We start from the raw sequence: 20902 nt of genomic DNA, 5'->3' as shown, positions 1-20902 counted from the left end.
CCACGGTGCACAGCCCCAGCACTGTGACTGTCCCAAGCCTTGGAAGCCACAGCATGTCCCGGGAGTTAGCCTGTGAGAGGCCAGATTTCTGAAGTTACCACTGTACTGATTTGACAGCAGGTGGAACCCTAGCCGTCCGCATGCCAGGAACGTGCCTGGCTTCCTTCCGGGGAGCCCCTGCAGCCTGACAGGCCACACCCTTGAAGAGACTTCGCGGTGGCTTCAAAAAGGTGGGACCCAGACGCCAACAGACGAGCATTTCTGGGACGGATTGAGGAGGTGGGCACAACTTAAGACAATTTTGCATTTTGGACTTGTTTGCCACATGTATACAAGGGTGCCCGAGGTCAGTAAGCACTGATGAGGGTAGATCACCCCCTGGGAGCAGGGGTCTGGGAGGGAGGCAGACAAGGTTGGGAGCCAACCTAGACTATGGGTGGCAGGCATATGGCTTCTGAGTTTAAACACCATCCCCACCTGTTGGGCCTGCAGGGATGCCATGTCTTGGCGAAGGTCTGTCACAGGAACGCAGTGGCTCCAGAGGGCAGAACTAGAGCTAATGGGGTGGGGGTGGGGGGAGATGGGTTTCAGGAAAGGCAGAACTTCAATCTCCTGGGCTTGGTGCTAGAAACTCTCTAGGAAACCTACAACGGAGGTAGTATTAGCCCCATCAGGGCTGGGATACCAGTATTCACGGCCCAGCAGAGTAGCAGGTGTGCAGGTGTTTGTTGCACGGATGAGGCCCAGAAGTTCAGAAGCAACTCACCCTCCGTGTGGCAGTGGTTGGAAGCAGCCCGGCCTGACTTAGCATAGCAAAAGGACAGACTTGTGGACAGGCTCCACCGGGCCCTATCATGTCTTTAATGGGAGCCACCATCCATCTCCGGGGTCACTGTGAGGATTATTAGACTAGTGTCCTGTCTCACCCCTGCCCCCCAGGTACCATGACCCTCCTCTAGGACTTCTCTCTTTCCCACAGCTCCCAGGTTCCCCCCCCCGCCACATGCCATCCCTTCCTCTCAGAGCTTCTCTGCGGGGCACAGGCTGACATGCCCTTCACGACCAGCCCTGCTTCCTACCTTCTAGGGAACTCCAAGCTCACTCTTGACTAGCATGGGGCTTCTCGGGGGGAGCCTTCCAATCTCTCCCTTCCAGCAGGGCTGCTCTGGTTGCATTCAGGAGGCAAGGACACCATAGGCAATGGCAGGCTTTATTGGGGGGTGGGGGGTATGGGCAAGGCCCAGGGAAAGCAGGCGCAGGCTGTGTTCCCCCCGTGTGCCCTCTGTAGGACTGGTCTCTACCCCTAGAGTTAGAGTTGGACCTTCACAGCCAGACTGGAGGTCAGAGGCGTCCCCTGGTGGTGTTGGAGACCCTGGAAGGAAGGAGTTGGGGGCAGAGGTCTGGTGGAAATTTCCTTCCCACACCCCAGTGACAGGGTAAGCCCCGAGGGGAATCAGAGGACCCCCAAACCTGGGGAGGGGATTGTCTTTGAGGTAACTACTTACCCCAGCTCTTCGGGGACCAGAAACATTCTGCTTCTGGCTAAAAGCTTAGGCAATCATTCCATGTGTTTTGTGAAGTCACAGTGGGCGGTGAATTAAATGGACCCTCAAGACGAAAATGCAAAATGGTAAATAGGACAAATGCCTGAGAAGGGATTGTAATGGGTACAAAGTGTAGTAGTTGCTCCAGCCTGGAGGCCTAGGGGGTAGGCTCCCCTTTCCACACTGGTGGGCTAGCTGGGGAAGAGAGCTCTTCATTCTGTTTTCAGAATGACACTAAGTGCCAGAGTTGTGCCTTTCTCCCTCTCCCCTGATGCTTATCCTTATTTCTCTCTCCTGCCTGCCTTTTGTTCTCCAGTCTGAAGTCGTAAGACGGCGCGTGGTCAGGTCGGGGAGTGGATCCTGTACCCCCCACTCCCACCCCGTGCAGCAATAGCCTGGGAGGGGGAGGAGGCCAAGTTGCACGGCTAAGATGAGCAGGCAGGGCAGCCCTGGTTTGGGTCCACTGGGCCAGTGGACCAGTATCCTGAGATGAGTCTCCAGAGATGTCCCCAGTGGGGCACATGGCCGCTCGTGAGTCACGAAACCTTGCCGTCCATTCAGCAGGCAGGCAGGAGCTCAGAGCTCATGCTGCGGAAGGCACCCTGTGGCCTGGCAGGTCTGCGGTCAAGGTACAGGGAGCTGTTGACTGACGGGTGGAGGATGGATGGGCGGAGGGGTCCGAGCTGCCCAACTGGGTGGGATCTCCCTGTCCCTCCCCCTCAGCAGTGACCAGAAAGGGTCTCCAGAGCTGGCTGGGGGACGCCCAGGCCCTTCTGGGCAGTAGCGGTGGTTACGATGGTGCCCAAGAGTGGCGCTGAGCAGGAAGGGCACCTGCCCTGCCTTCCTTGCCTGAGGGTCACTGATTAGACGGGCCAGCTCTGGGCGGCAGAGGGGAGAGAAGATCCAGGCTAGTCCAGCAGCCTCCATGACCCACTCTGCCCCCTCTTACCCCACCAGTTTGCTCCACTGGGTAGTACTGAAAAAGGGGTGGGCCTTGAGCTTGTTGACACCGCCGCCTCCAGCACCCAGGCGCCGGGCAGGATCAAACTGCAGCAGCTGTGGAAAAAGCCCCGGGCGGGGGGCGCTTGGCAGGCCTTCCCGGCCCCTTCCCTGAGGCCTGCGCTGACCTGGAGGTTTTTTTGGGCGGGGGAGAATCCCAGCCTCCCGGCCCACAGAACTCCCAGTGGTACCTGGGGGACAGATGGTGTTCAGCCACCAGCATATACAGATTTATTCCCATTAGCCCCCTGCACTCACATCAGATGTCCAGCCTGTGGGGCTGTTCACGCCAGAGCTCTGCCCTCCCAGCAGCCCCCTCACGCCAAGCAGCTGCCGCCTCTGGACCAGCTGTAGCTCACCTCAGTCAGCAGGGAGGCCGCTGGGCGACTGAGCCACTCGGGCAGCTGGAGCCGGGTATGGGGCTGGATTCCCGAGGGGTGGCTCTGCGACAGTGCCTGGGAAGACAGGGAAGGGGGCAACCCCAGCAATGTGTGCACGCTCCCGTGGCAGCCGGGATTTACCTTCCCCTGTGTCACGTCCCGTGGGTATGACGACGATGGTTGTCTTTCGCTTTGGAGCTACTGCATGCCAGGAAGATGCCTGACATCCCTTATCTGTAATTTCCATGACCACCCTCACAGTAAGTTCTGGCATCTTCATTTTAAAGGCAAGAAGCAGGCTCAGGAGGTAAAGGGACTTTTATGCTGAGTTCAGGGTTGGAACCCAGGTCCCTCTGGCTCCAGGCCTGCCTGCCAGAAGCATCGATCAGGGCAGGCACTCCGGCAGGAACAGCACTGGAACTTGCCTCCCACCAGAAAGCCCTGGAGCACAGAAAGGACTCCCTGGGGTCAGGCAGAGTGGCAAGACGCAACCCGGAGGAGGCCGGGGGCCCTGGGCTAGAGAAGCGGTGGGAGGCCGAGAGGAGAGAACCCCGCTCTTGGGGCTGTTGCGGGCTAACAAGAGGGCACCAGGACAGATGTCAGGCCCCACTTCATCTGCTCCTGTCCTCTCCTGCTTGACTGTAGTCTGGCCTTGCCCTTGCTGCCTGCCTGGCCTAACCAGCCCCACGTGTGATGCGGAGCTCAGGGGCACAGAGGGCAGAGGCTGCTGTCCTTCAGCCAAAACTGGAGCTTACAGCCCCGATGGCCATGGGTGGGGGGAATGAGCAGGGAGGAGCAGCAGCTGGCGGGGGGATGAGTCAGTGGCCTTCCAGGGAAGAAGGGTTGTGTCAAATTCCACGCTCCCTCCAGACCCACGCAGGGGTCCTCCTCCGGAGCCCTTCCCTGACTAGCCCAGCTCAACTCCTTTACCTAAGTTGACGACAGTCTTGCTAGCTATAGCCGCTAGTGGGGCAGGGCTGCTCAGTGTGTCCAGGACCTGGGTGGGAGTGGCTTTCCAGGGCTCTCATGGCCTGTGGGGGCAGCTGCGGGGAAGGGAACAGCCGGGTCTTAGAGAACCAGGTAGCCTCAGCCCCGACCCTGGCTGGTTGGACTGAGCCGAGCCCATCCTACCCTCAGTGACACCCAGCAGGGCTCCCCGCCACCTGCCCAGCTACTCACGGTTCCAGTCAGCATTTCATACAGCAGAGACCCAAAGCTCCACCAGTCACAGGCTTCCGTCAGCTCAGAAATCCCACCCACCTCTGTGGGAATAAGAACACACATGTCCCAGCCTCACCCAAGAGGGCTGGTTTCCACGCTACCCCTCTGACCCAGACCCGGCCCCTTCCCACTGTCCTTAGCCCCATGGCTCAACCCACAGAGGCACCCAAGATCTCAGGCCCCCCGGCCCCTCCTCCGCTCTTGCCTGGGGCACTGTAGAGATTGTCCAAGGCCTCCCTGCAGTAGTGGGGCTCCACCTCTGCCCACTGGCCGAAATACGTGAGCCGGATGTGACCTTCTCAGCCAGTGTGTGCAGGGAGGAAAAAGGGTGGACAAAACTTGTGGTTAGTAGTCCTGGAGCAGGTGGGAGGGGACTCCAGGGCTTCCCCCAACAGGCACTGGGCAGAGCCTCCCTAGGGCCTGTCCCCTAAGGCCCAGAAACCACCGGGTTTTCCCAGGAGCTGCCGCCTTGGACTCAGGCTCAGGCTCAACCTTGGCCAACCAGACTCAGCCGCTGAGTGCCGAGTGAAGAGGCAGGGGGCAGCAGATAACCTCAGAGGCCCCCTGGACTTTGGAGACCTGTCCTTCGCTGGCTGGAGGCTTTGGGGGCCCCATGTGAGAGGTGGAGTGAGGGCAGCCTAATTCCCCCCTCCTCCCGGGCACCTACCTGCCTGGTCCAAGAGCAGGTTCCGGGGATTGAGGTCTCGGCACAGCACCCCCTGCTGGTGCAGCGCCTCCAGGGCCAGCAGGGTCTCAGCCGCCCACTGCTTCACCTGCTCTTCCTTCACCCTCCAGGCGCCACGGCCAGACCCCGGTCGGGCCCTATCTGCTAAGGGGCGGCTCGGACTTCTGCCTTGGCCACAGGCCCCCAGCACCCGGACAGCCCCCTGATGAACCCAAGGGAGCCCCCAAGAGGGCCTCACGTCCAAGCTCTGGCCAGGTCGCCGCCTGGCTTGGAGGTGCAGGCGGCCAACCGGGGCCTTCAGAAGGTCCGAGGGGCAGGAAGCATGGGTCCCGGTGGAGGGGTCACCTTCAGCCTCTCTCTGGGGAGTGATGGGTGGGGCCCCCCTGGCTGGGGGAAGGCTCTGAGAAGTCTGTGGGAGCTCCCGAAGGATTCTGTCCGGCAGGCAGGTGGGTCCCAGGGGGAGTGGTGCTGGGGTCTGGAGGCCGAGGGGTGAGTTGAGCGGAGCCTTCATCCTCTCTGGGCTGGAGCCAGACCTGCCCCCAGACTGTTGGGGCTGCTCCTGGGAGAGCAGGTGGGACCAGAGCGTGCCCCCTGGGCCATGCAGAGGAGCAGTGAGCATGGGGACGGGAGAAGAGCGTGGACACCGCGTCCCCAACTCCTGCCTCCCCTCCGTCCAGCATGAGCCCCCTGTCTTCCACATCTCACCCGTGGCCCCTCCTCCTCAGCCCGGAGTGCCCTCTGCTCTCCCTCTGACCCACCCAGAGGGGACCCAGCCTCACAAGCTGGTGCAAAATGGGTGCTTACCGCCAAGGGAGTTGTAAATTATCGTTCCTGCCCGTGGTTTGGGTGGGAGGTTCACCCGTGCTCAGTATATTATTAATTTTAGGGAGAACAGTATAATGAAATTTAAGCACGTAAAATAAAAGGCGGCCAGGCATGGACCTGCAATGACTCTATGTTATGACCCAAGGATGTGTCCCTCATTTAAAAAAAAAAAAAAATCACTGTAATAGGGTGATCAATAAATATCTGCTCCACGGCCCCACTGCTGTCCTCACAGCCGCAGGCACCACCAACTTATGTGGCCACTCCAAAGAATGGGCACAGACTAGAAAAATGAAAAGAGCCTAAACTGGAAGAAATGGTGACAACAGGGACATTTGCATCGATGCCCTCACGGCCCAGGATGTGAACCTCCTCCTCCAGACGTCCCCTGCCCCCCCCCCACCTGGCGCCACCCAGGGGCCTGCCCCCACCCGATCCTGCCATCCTCCCCTGCCCCAGGAAACCTGGGTCTCCTGCTTGGCGCTGCACATTTAGTGCAAGTTACCCCCTCCTCGTGCTTGGCATTTTAAGGGGATGAAAAAGGACATGCCAAGGGCCTGAGGAGCTGACGGGGACCCCCGAGGCCCCCTCACCTTGCACATGCTCCAGCTGCAGGAAGATGGAATCCTCGCTCACAAAGTAGCGAAGCAGCTTTGTCATGTAGGGGACACCGTGCGGGATGATGGTCAGCCGCTCCCGGTTCGCCATGTGACACCTGGACAGGCTCTGGGGGGAGGACAGGCAGGTCAGCGGGGCACAGACCAGATGGTGCCCTGCGAGGGGATGTCCTAGCCTGGCTTTAGGGGCAAACAGATGATAGGGGTTAGAACCCACCCCAAAGAACAACTGCCTCCCCCCAGTTCCTGACCTGGCACTCACCCCTACTCCCACCACAGAATCCAGGCCCTCCACCCTCCAAAACAAGGATGCAGTGTGTGTGTCTGGAAGGCGGGGGACATGCTCAGGGGCAGAACAAGCAGCTTTTAGATTTGGAGGGAGCTTCAGGTACAGGTTCTGGGTGGGAGGTTCCCCAGGGGGTAGGGGTTCCAAGAGCGGTAGGAAAGCCCCAGGGGGAATGCAGGATGACAGGGGACTAAGCGGCACCTGCCTTTACCACGAAGGTCCCTCCGGTCGCTGGGTCCTGTACCAGCTGCACCTGCCGAGGTCCAGGAGGCACGAGTCAAGGCACAGGCTAGTTCCTGGGGCTCCAGGGCCCGAGCCCCAGCTCCCCAGGTTCCTCTCTCCAGGGCAGGCTGTAATGGTGCAGTGTGTGCCCCTGGCCCCCCAACGAGCTGACATCAACCCTGTCCTGCTCACACGCCCTTCGTTAGACCTGCAGTTTTAGCTCCGGTGCCAGCCCCCTGGTCAGGCTGGGACCCCTACTCTGTCTCCAGTGCTCTCTGGGCTCACCCTTAGGGAGCCCGATCACCGTGTCTAATTACCGGTCCCCCCACTCGGCTATGAGCAATATGAGGGCAGAGACTCCCCCGTCAGCTCTGTATTCCCAGAGTCCTGCACAGTGCAGGGATGTCAGAGACGCCTCATCCGTGCATGGTGCGTGGTCCCTCCTGCGGGGTTTGAGGGTGTCCTGGCTGGGCGGGACCTCAGAGCCAGTCACCTCTTCTGATCTCTTATTTTACAGGTGAAGCAGCTGAGGCTTTGAGAGTGCAGCCCAAGGTCACCCATGGGCCGAGCCGTGCCCCGAAACACACAGGCTTGGCATGCTCCTTTGGGTCCCTGCCCCTGCCTGCCCCTCCCCTTTTTTAAATAGTCTTTCTCTCTGGAGGCATCTATTGGAGAGCAGCCCCCTTCTCCCGTTGCTTTTGGTCCAAGGCAGCAACGTGCCAATTGCTGGGTCAGGGCCTTGTTTGGAGTTGGACCCTTGACTCATCTCTGTGGCTGGTGGACCCCGGCCACAGGAGAGAGCAGGAGCGTGTTGGGGCAGGAAAGCAGAAGATTTGGCCAGGTGAGGGGCATGTGGGGGCAAGACCAGCACCCCGATGTCGTGACTCCTTGGCTGTCTGCCTGCCCTGCAGACCTCCCGCCCCCCCCTCCCCAGCCAGGCCACAAGGCAGTGGCAAAGGCTGCATCCAAGGATTGGGGTGGGAAAGGGGCACTGGGTTTAAATCTTGGGCAAGTGAATTGATTTTCTCATCTACCAAACAGGCATTACAAATGCCCACCTTCCCTCATTACTGGTTTGTTGAAGCCATAAATAGGCCCTTTATGGGCGCCTGGGTGGCTCAGTCAGTTAAGCGTCTGCCTTCAGCTCGGGTCAGGATCTCAGGGTCCTGGGATCGAGCCCCACATGGGGCTCCCTGCTCCGCGGGGAGCCTGCTTCTTCCTCTCCCTCTGCCCCTCCCCCTGCTTGTTTTCTGTCAAATAAATAAAATCTTTTTTAAAAAAGGCCCTTTGTTTCTATAAAGGCCAGGAGAACACCTGTTGCCACATTTGCCACATCACACTGCCTCTCTGAAACTTGTTCAACTGCAAAATGGGGTGACGGCAGTAGCTGCTTTAGGTCAGGAGGACGACCCCATTCCAGCAGACGAGTCCAACGGTGGCCTGCGCCTGCCATGCCACATGCCCTCCCTTGACAATCTGCAGTGACTGTTCGTGACATTATCGTAGGGAAGCCCCATGCTGGCTAAGAGCACTTATTCTGGGCTAAATGCTTTATATAGATTACTTAATTTTAGCCCCACAGCCCTACCAGGTGAGTGTTATGAATGACCCATTTTATTGATGAAGAAGCTGAGGTTCAGAGAGGTTATGTTACCTATAGTCCCACTGCTAAAAAGCGGTAGAGGTGGGATTTGAAGCCAGGCAGGGATGATCCGAGCCCTGGAGACCTAACTGCAAGGGGAGCACAGCCAGGTGACCATGGCACCTGCCCTCCCTTCGGTCTCCGCTCCCCCCCCCCCCCCCCCCCCCCCGTCAGTGCCCTTCCGGAGGCAGCAGTGATGCATGCCTTCTGACCACCAGAGGTCTCTCCTCCAACAGCCAGCGATGGAACCCAGCCCGGCCCCAGCTCCTTGACCAAATTTGTGCAATGTCTGAAAAAGCAAGAAAACTCTGGGGTAGGAGAATCGAGTTTCCCACAAATACAGACACCCTGGATAATTCCCCACTGTCCCTTGCCAACTGGGATTCCCTACCACCTTGTCCTGGCTAAGGTCCTCTCAGAGAGTCCAAAAAACCAGCAGTGAAGGCTGGGGAAGCCAGATTTAAAACTTGATCAGTACGCTGGAACAAGTGTGTTTAAATATATATATATATTTATGTATTTTTTAATACACACTCGTGCGCACACACATCTACCTATATAGAAATAGACCAAAACACTAATAGCAATTAACTCGGAGCTAAGTAGGATAGTGGGGAATATATATATGTAGATAGATACACACACACACATATATATACATGTGTGTGTGTGTATATATAGTTTTTTATTCTTTTTTTTTTTTTTTTTTTAAGACTTTAGTTATTTATTCATGAGAGACAGAGGAGCAGAGAGAGAGAGAAGCAGAGGGAGAAGCAGGCTCCCAAGGAGCAGGGAGCCCGATGCGGGACTCGATCCCAGGACCCTGGGATCATGACCTGAGCCGAAGGCAGACGCTTAACCATCTGAGCCACCCAGGCGCCCGTGTATATATAGTTTTAAACTCCTTTCTCTTTCATATCCCAAGAGCAGAGGGGGCATTTTCCCCTTAAAGTAAGCAAATAAAAAAATCCCCCTCCTCTTTTGCTCAGTGCTATGGGGGACAGAGCACTAGCTAGTCACTTGACCTTATGAACCTCTGTTTCATTCTCTGTAAGACAATTATTAAAATGCAGCACTGTCCAAGGCGCCTGGGTGGCTCAGTCGGTTGAGCATCCGACTCTTGATTTTGGTTCAGGTCATGATCTCAGGGTCGGGAGATCGAGCCCCGTACTGGGCTCTGTGCTCAACTTGGAGTCTGCTTGGGTCCCTCCTCCCATCCCTGCACTCTCTCTCTCTCTCTCTCAAATAAATAAATAAATCTTAAAAAAAAATAAAATGCAGCACTGTTCATTGGAACATGAAATATATATCTGCCCTGTCCAATACAGAAGCTATTAACCATATGAAAAGCCAACAAGCCCTTGAAATGTGGTTGGGCAAATGAGAAGCAGAATATTTAATTTTAACTAATTTTAACTTCAATAGTCTTATGTGGCTAATGACTAATGGATGGGGCTGCACAGGCTAGTGCTTTTTTCCCAGAGCAACTGAGAGGGTTTAATGCAACGGTTTCGCAAATGAGAATGTGCCTTACTCATGTCAGGTGAATGTTGCCATTTGGAAGGTAGAAGGTAGTTCTGGGTGTCCCTACTTCACCTTTTCATAGAGGGAATTTTTTTATTCTTTTTAAGATACCCACTGAGATCTTGGGACAGGGAACAATGAAAGCTTCGGTGAAACACATTAACCCTTTCTTTAAAAATGCCCAAAGTATCAAAATCCCAGGAGGACTCTCTCATGGAGCAACCAAGTCCACAATTTCCAGATTCTCCAACTCCAAGGCCCACAGGGGCCTGGGATGTGAACCAAGGGGGCAGGGCAGGGACAAGGACAAACCAGAGGACTGGTGTCCCATTAAAACTGGCAGCAGCCCCCCTCAACTCCTTGCTGCCACGTGAGGATGTGAGCCAGCATTTCCAAATCTTCCAATTTTGCAGGAGAAGCAGGAACGCTGGACTTCTATATGAAACCTGCCAATTTTCAAATGTTGGTAAGTAATGATAATTTTAAAAAACACCCGTGTGTTTGAGCCAAAAAAACAAGAAGTAACTTGGATGGCCTTTTTCTTCCCCATCTCTGGCTCCTACATGAGGCTCAGCAAACATGTGGTGATCTCTCTCAGGCTCCCCATGCTCCCTGAGAACAAACCCCTGGGTATTCTAGCCAGAGACCTATCTAGTCCCTGACCGCCACCCCCCTCAACCTCGCAGTTCCCAGCAACGCCCTCTCCCTGCCAGTACCTCCTTAGCCCCTAGGGATCCCTCTCCCAGCCTGGTTCGCCTAACAAGTGGGCATCTCTGGGGGCACTCCAGGCTTCCTGAGCAGGCCCTTGGCCCCTCCCTGGCCCTGAGGGCTGCTGGCCAGGCGCTGCTCTCCTGCCAGGATCTGCCTGGGCAGGGCTGCAGAATGGAGCGCCTGGCTGCAGGGACCTGGGCTCAGGGGCCCCAACATCTCTAATTTGGGGACGATGATGTTCCCGACTTGGAAATGACACAGAAAAGGGAAGCAGGATCTCAGGAGGGAGGTGGAGTAGGTAAACTGGATGCCCAAGAAAGGGTAAAAAAGGAAAGAAAGAATCTCAAAACAGAATGGTTGGGCTTGGCCTTAATTTGTGCTTCCCATATGCAGAGGCCTCAGAATCCTGGATTCTGGAAATGCTTTGCATATGCGTGTCCTGGGGTCAAACAAATTCGGGAAATTCTATCACAGACCTCCTTCTCGGAAACTCATGGTATACATTTGCATCCCCAAAGCTCTGCAAACTCCTATAATTAAAAAAACAAAGCCATGTCACTCTTACTCCCTGTAACCCACACTGGTTGGACCTGGAACCCCCCTCTCCATGGTTCAGCGGGATCCCAACGTGAGGAAAAGGTGGTGGCAGTCCCCTCCCGGCTGGTCTGTGGGAGCCGCTGTGCTTGGCTGGGGCCGCACAGACGAGTGCAGTTGGAGGGAAGGCAGATGGAAGCTGGCCGGGCCTTGGCTGACAGACTGGGGCCTGTTCCAGGGACCTGGGGAAGCAGCTGGAGCGCGGCTGGACAGGAAGCCTGCACGCCTCCCCGCCCGCCCTTGTCACTAGCATTTAGAGCCATCAAACACGTATCAAATGTTTCAGCGTGTGCCAGGCCTTTCCCAAAAGTTATTTCATTTTAGTTCCCACATGCCCCTGCGGGGGGCAGGATTCTTACCCCGCTCACAGATGAGGAAACCAACGGGGAGGTGAAGGGGTTTGCTGTGGCCACACTGCATGCAGCAGGCGTCCTCTGTGAGCCACAGCCCGGCAAAATCCCCCGATGAGTGTTTAAATTACAGATGCCTGGGCTCAACGCTGTAAATTCTGACTCCACGGGCCTGGGTGGGACCCAGGAATCCCTATTTAGGAAGCTCCCCAGGTGATTCTGATGAACAGCCAGTATGAGAAAGACCCAGGTTAGCAACTACTCAGGTGTGGCCTGGGTTGGGGCAGAGGGCAACCGAATATTGGCTCAGATTTCATTTGACTCAACTGTCTGTCCTTCTGGATCCCCCACTCTGAGGAGTGTCCCACGTACAGGTTGGGATGTCGGCTCCTATCTCCCTGCCTGCCCCACATTAAGAGAAAAGGCCTTAGATGGGGTCAGGATGGGGGTGGGGGGCAGGAGGGGATGGGCAGAGCCGCTGAGGCCCCTCTGGGGGCCGGGACCCTCAGCAGGACAGGCTTCTGGAGAGGAGTGTACAATCACACCACACGAACTCCTTCAGCAGTACTTGGAGACAGCCCTGGGGTGCAGAGGGAGGGTGGGTGGGGGCCTGTGGGAAGCGGGAGGGGGAGTGAGCAGGGCCGTGTGTGCTGGCTTGGCGCCCTGCGCACTGCTTCTCCGGCTTCTGTCTTGAGCCTCTGAGGGAGTGGCTGTCTGTCTGAGCTCCAGGCTATGGAAAAGGGGCCATTTGCCTCTTCTGTTCCCCTTTTCCTCTCCAGGACCTGACTGATGTGTGCTGGGCTGGGAGAAGGTTGGGGAGCCACTGGACACAGCTGCTCTCCTCCCCTGGGGCCTACTGACCTCTTTCCAGCCCCTTCTTCCCATCCACCACCCCCATCTGCCTGCCCCATCTCCTTCGGCACCAAAACCGTGCCTGTCAGCTCACTCACCTTCTCGATGACCCCAACCACCTTGCAGCCCCTCAGTTGCTCCAGGGCAGAGCTCAGTGTGCGGATGGGCCGGAGCCTCAGGCTGCTGAAACCCTGCAGAGGTGGGAGACAGACCCCACAGACTCAGGGCCCAGCACTCCTCAGGCACTGCATTCTCACCGGGCCCTCCCCAGCTGCCAGGACAGCAGTGGGCACTAGGGGCAGAACTGGGGTCCACGGAGCACCCACCTCACAGGGAGCAGACAAGCTGGCCCTGACTGGCAGGGCCCCACCCCGGTCCCGGGTGACCACACTGCCCTCTACCCTCGGCGCCCCCGGCCAGCCCTCCTCCAAGGCCCAGGGGAGTCCTCAGGCTTCAGATCCCCGGTCTTGAAAGCCCCACCCATAGGAGGCAGGTGCTCCCAGGGGTGGGGAAATAACCCAGGCACATGCGGGTCTCAGGGAACATGCCTGGAAGACCCAGCATGTGGCTCAGGCACCTACTTTGGGGAAAAGCAGCCTAATAAGATGCAGAAGAGAAAAACATTTCCAACACTGTGGTGTATTTATCGAAAAACTCCGAGTATAAGTGGACCCACACGGTTCAAACCCGTTCAAGGATCAACTGGGCTCACCCAAACTTCAACCCATTCAAACTTCAACAGACGTGGGAAACTTGGAGTGTGTACACATGGAGCTTGCGTATGAGCCATGCATGAGAGTCTGGAGGTGTGTGTGTGTTTACCCTGTGTGGGGGTGAGACTGGCCTGGAGATGATGTGCTAAGAGTTTGAAGATGAAGGAACTAGTTGGGTGTGGGAGACGGAGGGAGCCAGCAGAATGGCAGGGAGACAGCCCTGTCCCTGGCACACACACACAGCCCAGGACAGGAGGTGACAGCCCTCTGGCCCGTGGGGGGGGGGGGCCTCACTCTCTCCTCCCCGCTCAGAGCCCTCAGGCCTTTGGGGAGCGGTCTCCTCACCGTGCCGGGGCTGGCCCCACCGCCCAGGGTCTTCTGCAGGTGGCAGGTGAAGATCTCCTCGGCCCGCCGCAGGTACTTGGTAATTTTCAGCTTCACAGCCTCGCATCGCTCCTTGTTGGGGTCGACTGTGGGGTGAGGGGGTCACCAGGACCTACCCTGGCCCCGCGGCGGGGCCGGGGCTCCGGCTCCCGCTGCCCACCCTCTGCCTCCACAGGAGAGTGCCTGCTTCTGAGGCTGGTCTGCAGATGGTGCCCTGCCCCCAACTGTTCCCCCCACCCCCACCCCGCACACCCAGCCTTCCTCTGGGCAGGAGACCGGCAGCACCTGCCGATGAAGGAAGATGGGGGGAGAGGCTGGGTATGGTGGTCACAGGTGGCACCCTCCCCCACCTCACTGGCTGCCATCACACCCCGGGAAGGAACAGAGGGGGATTCCGGGGTCCGTTTTCAGAGCAGAAGACAGAAGCTGCCAGAGAACAGCCCTCTGCCTTCTCTGAGGCCCAGTGTGAAAAGGCCGGAGTGGGAACCAGGATTAGAAGAGGAATGGATTCACTGGGCAGTCGGAAGCCCCGGCGTTGGGGGGGCTCTGTGGCCGGGCGGCAGGGGGGAAGAGGGGAGAGAAGCGTGAAGCAGGCACTGACTCCTCCCCCACCCACCGCCCTCAGGGGTCTCCACCTGGCCTCTCCCCTGCAGGCACAATGCCCCACTTTGCCGTAAACAGGCTGCTCTCTCTCTCTCTCTCTCTCTCCAGATGGCCCTTCGTTTTGACTTCTAGAAAATACCCTAGCCTAGCCTGGCGTCCTTTCCCTCTTTTCTCCCCTCATTTCTTCCTCATTGCTCTTCCCACCTGAGAGGTAATTATCCATCATTAAACTCATCAGTCTCGCCCCTGGTGATGCATGGCCCCAGGGCAGGAGCGCCGCTCCGCTCCAGGGACAGGCAAGTGTACGGGGTCAGCGCCCAGCCTCTGGAGCCCCAACTGTTCAAACCTCAGCTCTGCCACTGAGACCTATGGAAACTTAAGCAAGTAATTTAACTGCCTGGTGCCTCAGTTTTCGCATCTGGAAAACAGGAATAAAAATAGTTCCTATATATGACATCAAACGTATATAGTCGTTTCTATTACCGTGAGGTTCAAATGAGTTAATACAGGTAAAGCCCTTAGACCAGGGTCCAGCATACATGAACCGCTCACACAGGCCAGCTATTACTACTGCCCTTGCCACAGGGCCTGCAGCGCCAGCCTAGAGCCCTGCTCACTCAGCACAGATGGACAGAGGACCGGGGGAGCCCCAAGCCTGCCCTGCCCCAGCAGCTCCCGCCCCTGGCCGCCCGGTCCTCACCGTGCACACCCCGCAGCAGCACGTCCACGCCGTTCTGGTAGTGGTTGAAGGCTGCCTCGTAGTCCTCACTGACATCCCGCTCCAGGGCCAGCCGGATCTGCGTGGCTGCATCCACCAGGTAGTCGCGCTTGGTCACGTCAGGGGCCCCGGGAGCCACCAGGTTGCGAATCTGCTCCAGGTACACGCGGGCCTGGGACCGTGCTCGGGAGCAAGGCTCAGGCTCCAGGCCAGGGCCCGGGGGGCACTCGCAGGCCACCAGACTCATGGCTGCTTGCCCTGTGGTGGTGACCTGAAATCAACAGATGCCCTGGGGAGGCCCCGGTGGCGAACAACAGCCCATCCGTACCCTGGCTTCCTCTGCTGAAAACTGGGAGACTAATACCTCCAAGGGCTGGAGGGATCAGAGCTAGTGCGGGTAACATCCCTCTATGGGGCCAGACCTTTTCTAAATGGTGATAATAAAATAATAACATGCTCGGGGCTCTTCCTTTCAATTCAAATTCACATCAACAGGTATTTCTTGAGCACTGGAGAGAGCTGAGGACATCTGTGATGCAGAACTGCCTTCCTGGGGTCTCAGAGACAAACTGGTGTCTAGCACATGGTAAACATATGTTGGCCACACGTTCCTCACACTGTTCCCTCCATCCTGCCTATTCTCCTGGTCATACTCCTCCTACAGGAATCTCATTTATCCCTCCGGGTTCAGCTCAATGGCACTTCCCTGAACAAGAGAGATTGCCCCCACCTTATTTCATTTCCTTTGGTGCGGAGGTCAGCAAGTGAGGAGCCCCCACCCCCACCCCCCGAGCCTGGCAGAGAGTTAGGCACAAGGCCTGGCCTTAAACCTGTGGGCAAATGAAATGACCTAGTGACAGATTCTGGATGGAGGTAGGGGAAGGAGGGCAGAGCCGACCAGCCCCAGGGAGGCAGCGGCACTCCCCTGGCTCCGTCTGAGTAAGCCAGGGGGCAACGTGGCCTCCAAGGACCTAGCAGCAGCTGCTCCCTGAGCAGGGTGTGACAAAAGTGGTCAAGGGGATAAGAGCAGTGGCTTCAGGAAAGGAAAGGGCTCTGGAGAGGTCCGCAGAACTGCCCCTACACCTCCGCCCCCCGCCTCAGTGGCACCTGTGTTCTCGCAGGCCCCACTGAGAAGGGCAGGGCCTGAACTTCCAAGACTAGGTCACCTCTGCCTAGAGGAACAGACAGAACAGGATGGGGAGTGGGGCGGGGAGGGAAACCCACATCCCCCAGCCCAGCGGGGAGCTGAACTCCGGCCAGGATGCGGCCAGCGGGTGGAGGGAAGGAGGGAGGGAAGCCGCACCCTCCTTGCTCCGCCCAGCCACCCGGGACCCGCAGCTCGGAGGCCTGTGTCGGGGCGGGCGGGCGCCAAGGCCGAGGGGCTGGGCTGCTCGAGTCAGGCTCCCGGGCCACCCCGCCGGGCTGGGTCCCGCGGGGCAGGACTGCGGGGCCGCGCCTGGACCCGGGAAGCGGAACGCCCAGCCCGCGAGTCCCGGCACGCAAGGTGCGCCACCCCGCGCGTTGGGACCGAGGGAAGCTAGGGGAGTGGGAGGAGGGGCCGCCCTCGCCTGGAGGACCGGAGCCCAGAGGAGGAGCCGGGCAAACCCCGTACCTGCCCGAGCCAGGAGCTCGGTCCGCGCGGCCGGACCTACCCCTTCCGCCACCGCCCCTCGTGCGGGAGACCGTGCACCAGTCCGCCGCCTTGCGCCCTCCAGCCAGGTGCAGGGGCCTGGCCGGGTGCAGCCTGGCCATTGGCTGCGGATGAGCTCATTCTCCAGCGTTAGAATAAACCGCCAATCAGCACCCGGCTCCGTTTCTGCCGGCTCTTAAAGCCCCAGCATCCGCAAAGCCCGACCCTGGGGGAGGGAGTGAAGGGGATGTGAAGAGGGAGGGAGGGGCGGGGGTCCATAATCACCCAGGGCTGCGGCAGAGCCTGCTTCCGCAATCTAAGCCACCTAGGGGCGCAGGCATGGCTCAGTCGGTTGAGCTGGGACTCTTGGTTTCAGCTCAGGTCATGCTCTCAGGGTCCTGATCCAGCTCTGGGAGGGCTCCACGCTCAGCGAGGAGTCTGCTTGAGATTCTCTCCCTCTCCCTCTGTGCCTCCCCCTGCTCGCACTAGGGCACTCTCTGTCTCTCTCTCTCTAAAAATAAATTAATTAATTAAAAAAAAGAAATCTAGGTCGACTAGAAAACATGCATGCCACTTCTGGGACTTTTCTCATTCATTATTTCATTCGGTCGTTTGACTATTTAATACTTTTGTACTGAGACACGACTATGCAGGAGGAACGAGATGCTGAGACACAGTGCCGGAACAGACAGCCTCTGCTCACGTCTTCAGGGGTTTACAGTCTCTGGAGGGATCTAGGGATTAAAGAACTAAAGAATATAGTTGATGGTTCATTCCAGTTGTGATCAGAGCTGCATCAGAGAAGCACCACAGGGCCTATGAGACTTACAACAAGGGGAATGACCTGGTCTGGGGGTCAGAAGGCTTTCTGGAGGAAGTGATACCTGAACTGGGCATACAGACCTCACCCTCACCGCCCCCCCCCCCCCCGCCACGCCCCGACCCCCTGCGGTGCTGCACTCATACTCTCCTTAGTGCACTGTCTCTCCCCTAGATATCTTATCATCCAGCTCCCCTTTCCTGAACCCCAACACCTCCTCCTCTATCCTCATTCCCAGTCAGAGACATGCTTCCTCCTTCCCTTGAAAACACGGGAGCTCTCTTCTGTTTGCTCTCTGCTCACCAGCCAGGTCTGCACCCACATACTGCCTCCCCTTCCCACAGATGACCTGTCTGTGCCCCATCAAAGGCCAGCCTTACACTTGGGATCAGCCCCATCCTATCACCTACTCAAGGAACCATTCCAGCAATTCTCCCCTCTCTGTCCTGCATCATTAATTTTTGGCTCCCACCAGATCATTCTCATCTGATACAATCATAATGCTGATTCTCCCATTTTTAAAGCAAAACAACAAAACAAAACAAAACCGCTCTTGGCCTCACTTCTCCCTCTAGCTACCACCCTAGGTTTGTAGCAAAGCTCCTTGAAAGAAAGGTCTGTGCTTGCCCTCTCATTTCTCTTCTCCTACTCTTTCTTGAACCTGCTCTGATGAGGCTTTCTTCGTCAACATTCCTCTGAAATTGCTCTTGGTCAGGGCACTGGAGTGGCTCAGTTGGTTAAGTGGCTGACTCTTGATTTGGGCTCAGGCCATGATCTCAGGGTCATGAGATTGAACTCTGTGCGGGGCTCCAAGTGGGGTTCCGTGCTGGGCATGGAGTCTGCTTAAGATTCTCTTTCCCTCTGCCCCCCCCCCACTGCTCACTCACTCTCACTCTCAAAAAAAAGGGGGGGCACCTGTGTGGCTCGTCGGTTGAGCATCAGACTCTTGGTTTCAGCTCAGGTCATGATCTCATGGGTTGTGGGATCGAGCCCCACATCAGGCTCCACACTCAGTGGGGAGTCGACTCGAGATTCTCTCCCTCTCCCTCTGCCCCTCCCCACTCTCTCTCTCAAATAAATAAAAAAGTAAAATCTTAAAAAAAAAATGAAATTGCTCTTGGTCAAGTTACCAGTGACCTCCTGGTTGCTAAACCCAATGATCATTGCTTGGTCTTCACTTTCCTTGACCTCTCAGAAACATCCAACCCAGGTGATCATGCCTTTCTCCCTAGGCTTCTGGAACCCACACTCTCCTGGTTGCCTCCTGTCTCACTAGCAGCCCCTTCCCAGTCTCCTTTGATGGCTCTTCTCCTCCTCTCCAGCTTCTGAATGTTACAGTGACCCAGGGTTCAGTCCTTGATGTTTTCCTTACCTCTATCCTTATTGTCTTTTTTTTTTTTTTAAGATTTTGTTTATTTGACAGAACGAGAGAGTACGAGCAGGTAGAAGGGCAGAGGGAGAGGGAGAAGCAGGCTTCCCGCTGAGCAGGGAGCCCGACGCGGGGCTTGATTCCAGGACCCTGGGATCATGACCTGAGCCAAAGGCAGATGCTTAACTGACTGAGCCACCCAGGCGCCCCCTATCCTTACTGTCTTGATGAGGATTGCACGTAGTCTTATGATTTTAAACAGCATTCTTCTATATGCTGATTGTTCTGTATATCTATTTATCTATTTACAGATATCTTCTTTTTTTAAAAGATTTTATTTATTTATTTGTTTGTTTGTTTGTTTGAGAGAGAGAGAAAAACAACATGAGAGGGGAGAGGGTCAGAGGGAGAAGCAGGCTCCTCACTGAGCAGGGAACCCGATGCAGGACTCGATCCCAGGACTCCGGGATCATGACCTGAGCTGAAGGCAGTTGCTTAACCAACTGAGCCACCCAGGCGCCCCTTTACAGATATCTTCTATCTTCTGTATCTATTAGCCTTCACCTCTCTACCAGACTTAAGTATTTAATAGTCTAATAAAACATCTCAAATTCAACACGTCCAGAACTAAAGTCTTAAAACACAGCCTACAGAATTGGAGAAAACATCTGTAAATCATTTATTTGATAAGGGTCTAGCATCCAAAATATAACAAGAACCCTTACTATTCAACAATAAAATGACAAACAATCCAATTTAAAAGAGGCAAAGGATTTGAGTAAACACTTCTTCAGAGAAGATATACAAATGGCCAATAAGCACTTGAGAAGATACTCAGTATCGTTAGTCATTGGGGGAATACAAATTAAAACCACTTCATATCCACTAGGATGGCTTTGATAAAAAAAGATAGACAAGGGGCGCCTGGGGAGCTCAGTCGTTAAGCATCTGCCTTCGGCTCAGGTCATGGTCCCAGGGTCCTGGGATCGAGCCCCGCATCGGGCTCCCTGCTCAGCGGGAAGCCTGCTTCTCCCTCTCCCACTCCCCCTGCTTGTGTTCCCTCTCTCTCTGTGTCTCTCTGTCAAATAAATAAACAAAATCTTTAAAAAAAAAAAAGGGTAGACAATAGCAAGTATTGATCTGGGGAAGTCGGAACTATGACGCATTGCTGGTCAGAGTGTTAAATGGTGCAGCTGCTTTGGAAAGCAGTTTGAAAGTTCTTGAGAAAAGAGTTACCATATGACCGAGCAATCCACTAATGGGCTCTCCATACTCAAGAAAACTAAACACATATGTTCACATGAAAACTTACACATGGATGTTTATAGTGGCATCATTCATAATAATCAAAAAGTGGAAATAATCCAAACAACCATCAACTGATGAACAGATAAATAAAATATGGCATATCCATATAATGGAATATTATCCAGCCATAAAAATAATGAAGTACGGATGGGTGGGCGGACCTTGAAAACACTATGCTGAGTAAAAAAAACAGACACAAAATACCACATATTTTATGAGTTCATTTATATAAAATTTGTACAACAGGCAAGGCCATAGGGACCAAAAATAGATTTCAGGGAGAGGGGAACGGGGGAGTGGCTGAAGAATATGGATTCCTTTTCTGGGTCAACAAATGTTCTGGAATTAGTGAGATGGTTGCAACACTTGTAAATATACTAAGAACCGCCAAATTCACATGGTTTTAGAAGATTTTATTTATTTGTCAGAGAGAGAGAGAATGCAAGTGCTCAAGCAGGGGGAGCGGCAGGCAGAGGGAGAAACAGGCTCTCCGCTGAGCAAGGAGCCTGATGTGAGGCTCGATCCCAGGACCCTGGGTTCAGGATCCGAGCTGAAGGCAGACACTTAACTGACTGAGCCACCCAGGTGCCCCACAAATTCACATTTAAAGAAGTGAATGGTATATGAATTCTATCTCAATTTAAAAATTATCATAAGGAAAAAAAAACAAACACTGAATTATTGATCCTCCCTGACCTGAAACCTCCATCTAAAGCCTCTTCTAGCTCCATCCTTCCAATTGCTCAGGCCAAAAATTTTGAAGCCATCCTGGCTTCTCCTATTTTCTCACACTCTATATCCAATCCATTAGAATGTCATACTGGTTTTTCCCACAAAATATATCCAGACTCTGAGCACTGCTCACCCCCTCCACTTCTCACCTCCACCTCCACTGGTATGACTTT

The 20902-nt window shown here is 55.7% G+C and overlaps 1 protein-coding gene across 11 annotated transcripts; it reads right to left on the bottom strand.

Annotated features, from left to right (window-relative positions):
• Positions 1-110: 110 nt before the first annotated feature.
• On the bottom strand, positions 111-16625 carry RPS6KL1 (ribosomal protein S6 kinase like 1). Of its 11 annotated transcripts, none has more exons than XR_003515696.2 (13): positions 16483-16624; positions 14853-15141; positions 13511-13635; positions 12551-12643; positions 6763-6810; positions 6248-6380; positions 4812-5420; positions 4350-4439; positions 4103-4185; positions 2903-2998; positions 2494-2600; positions 1506-2162; positions 111-1372 (listed from the first exon to the last, which is right to left on the bottom strand). XR_003515696.2 is itself a non-coding variant. In XM_027570263.2 (12 exons), exons 2-12 carry the CDS (start codon positions 15115-15117, stop codon positions 2102-2104), a joined length of 1710 nt encoding a protein of 569 aa, XP_027426064.2. In that variant the 5' UTR covers positions 15118-15128; positions 16483-16625; the 3' UTR covers positions 111-2101. The 11 variants fall into 11 exon arrangements, 7 of the variants coding, with proteins under 7 accessions (XP_027426064.2, XP_027426063.2, XP_027426065.2 ...); XR_003515697.2 differs by having other exon boundaries at positions 1506-1608; positions 16483-16623; XM_027570263.2 differs by having other exon boundaries at positions 111-2162; positions 14853-15128; positions 16483-16625.
• Between the last annotated feature and the right edge of the window lie 4277 nt (positions 16626-20902).

The sequence above is a fragment of the Zalophus californianus genome, chromosome 6 (genome assembly GCF_009762305.2).
Source record: "Zalophus californianus isolate mZalCal1 chromosome 6, mZalCal1.pri.v2, whole genome shotgun sequence".
NCBI lineage: Eukaryota > Metazoa > Chordata > Mammalia > Carnivora > Otariidae > Zalophus > Zalophus californianus.
This window is presented reverse-complemented; position numbering and strand designations above follow the sequence as displayed.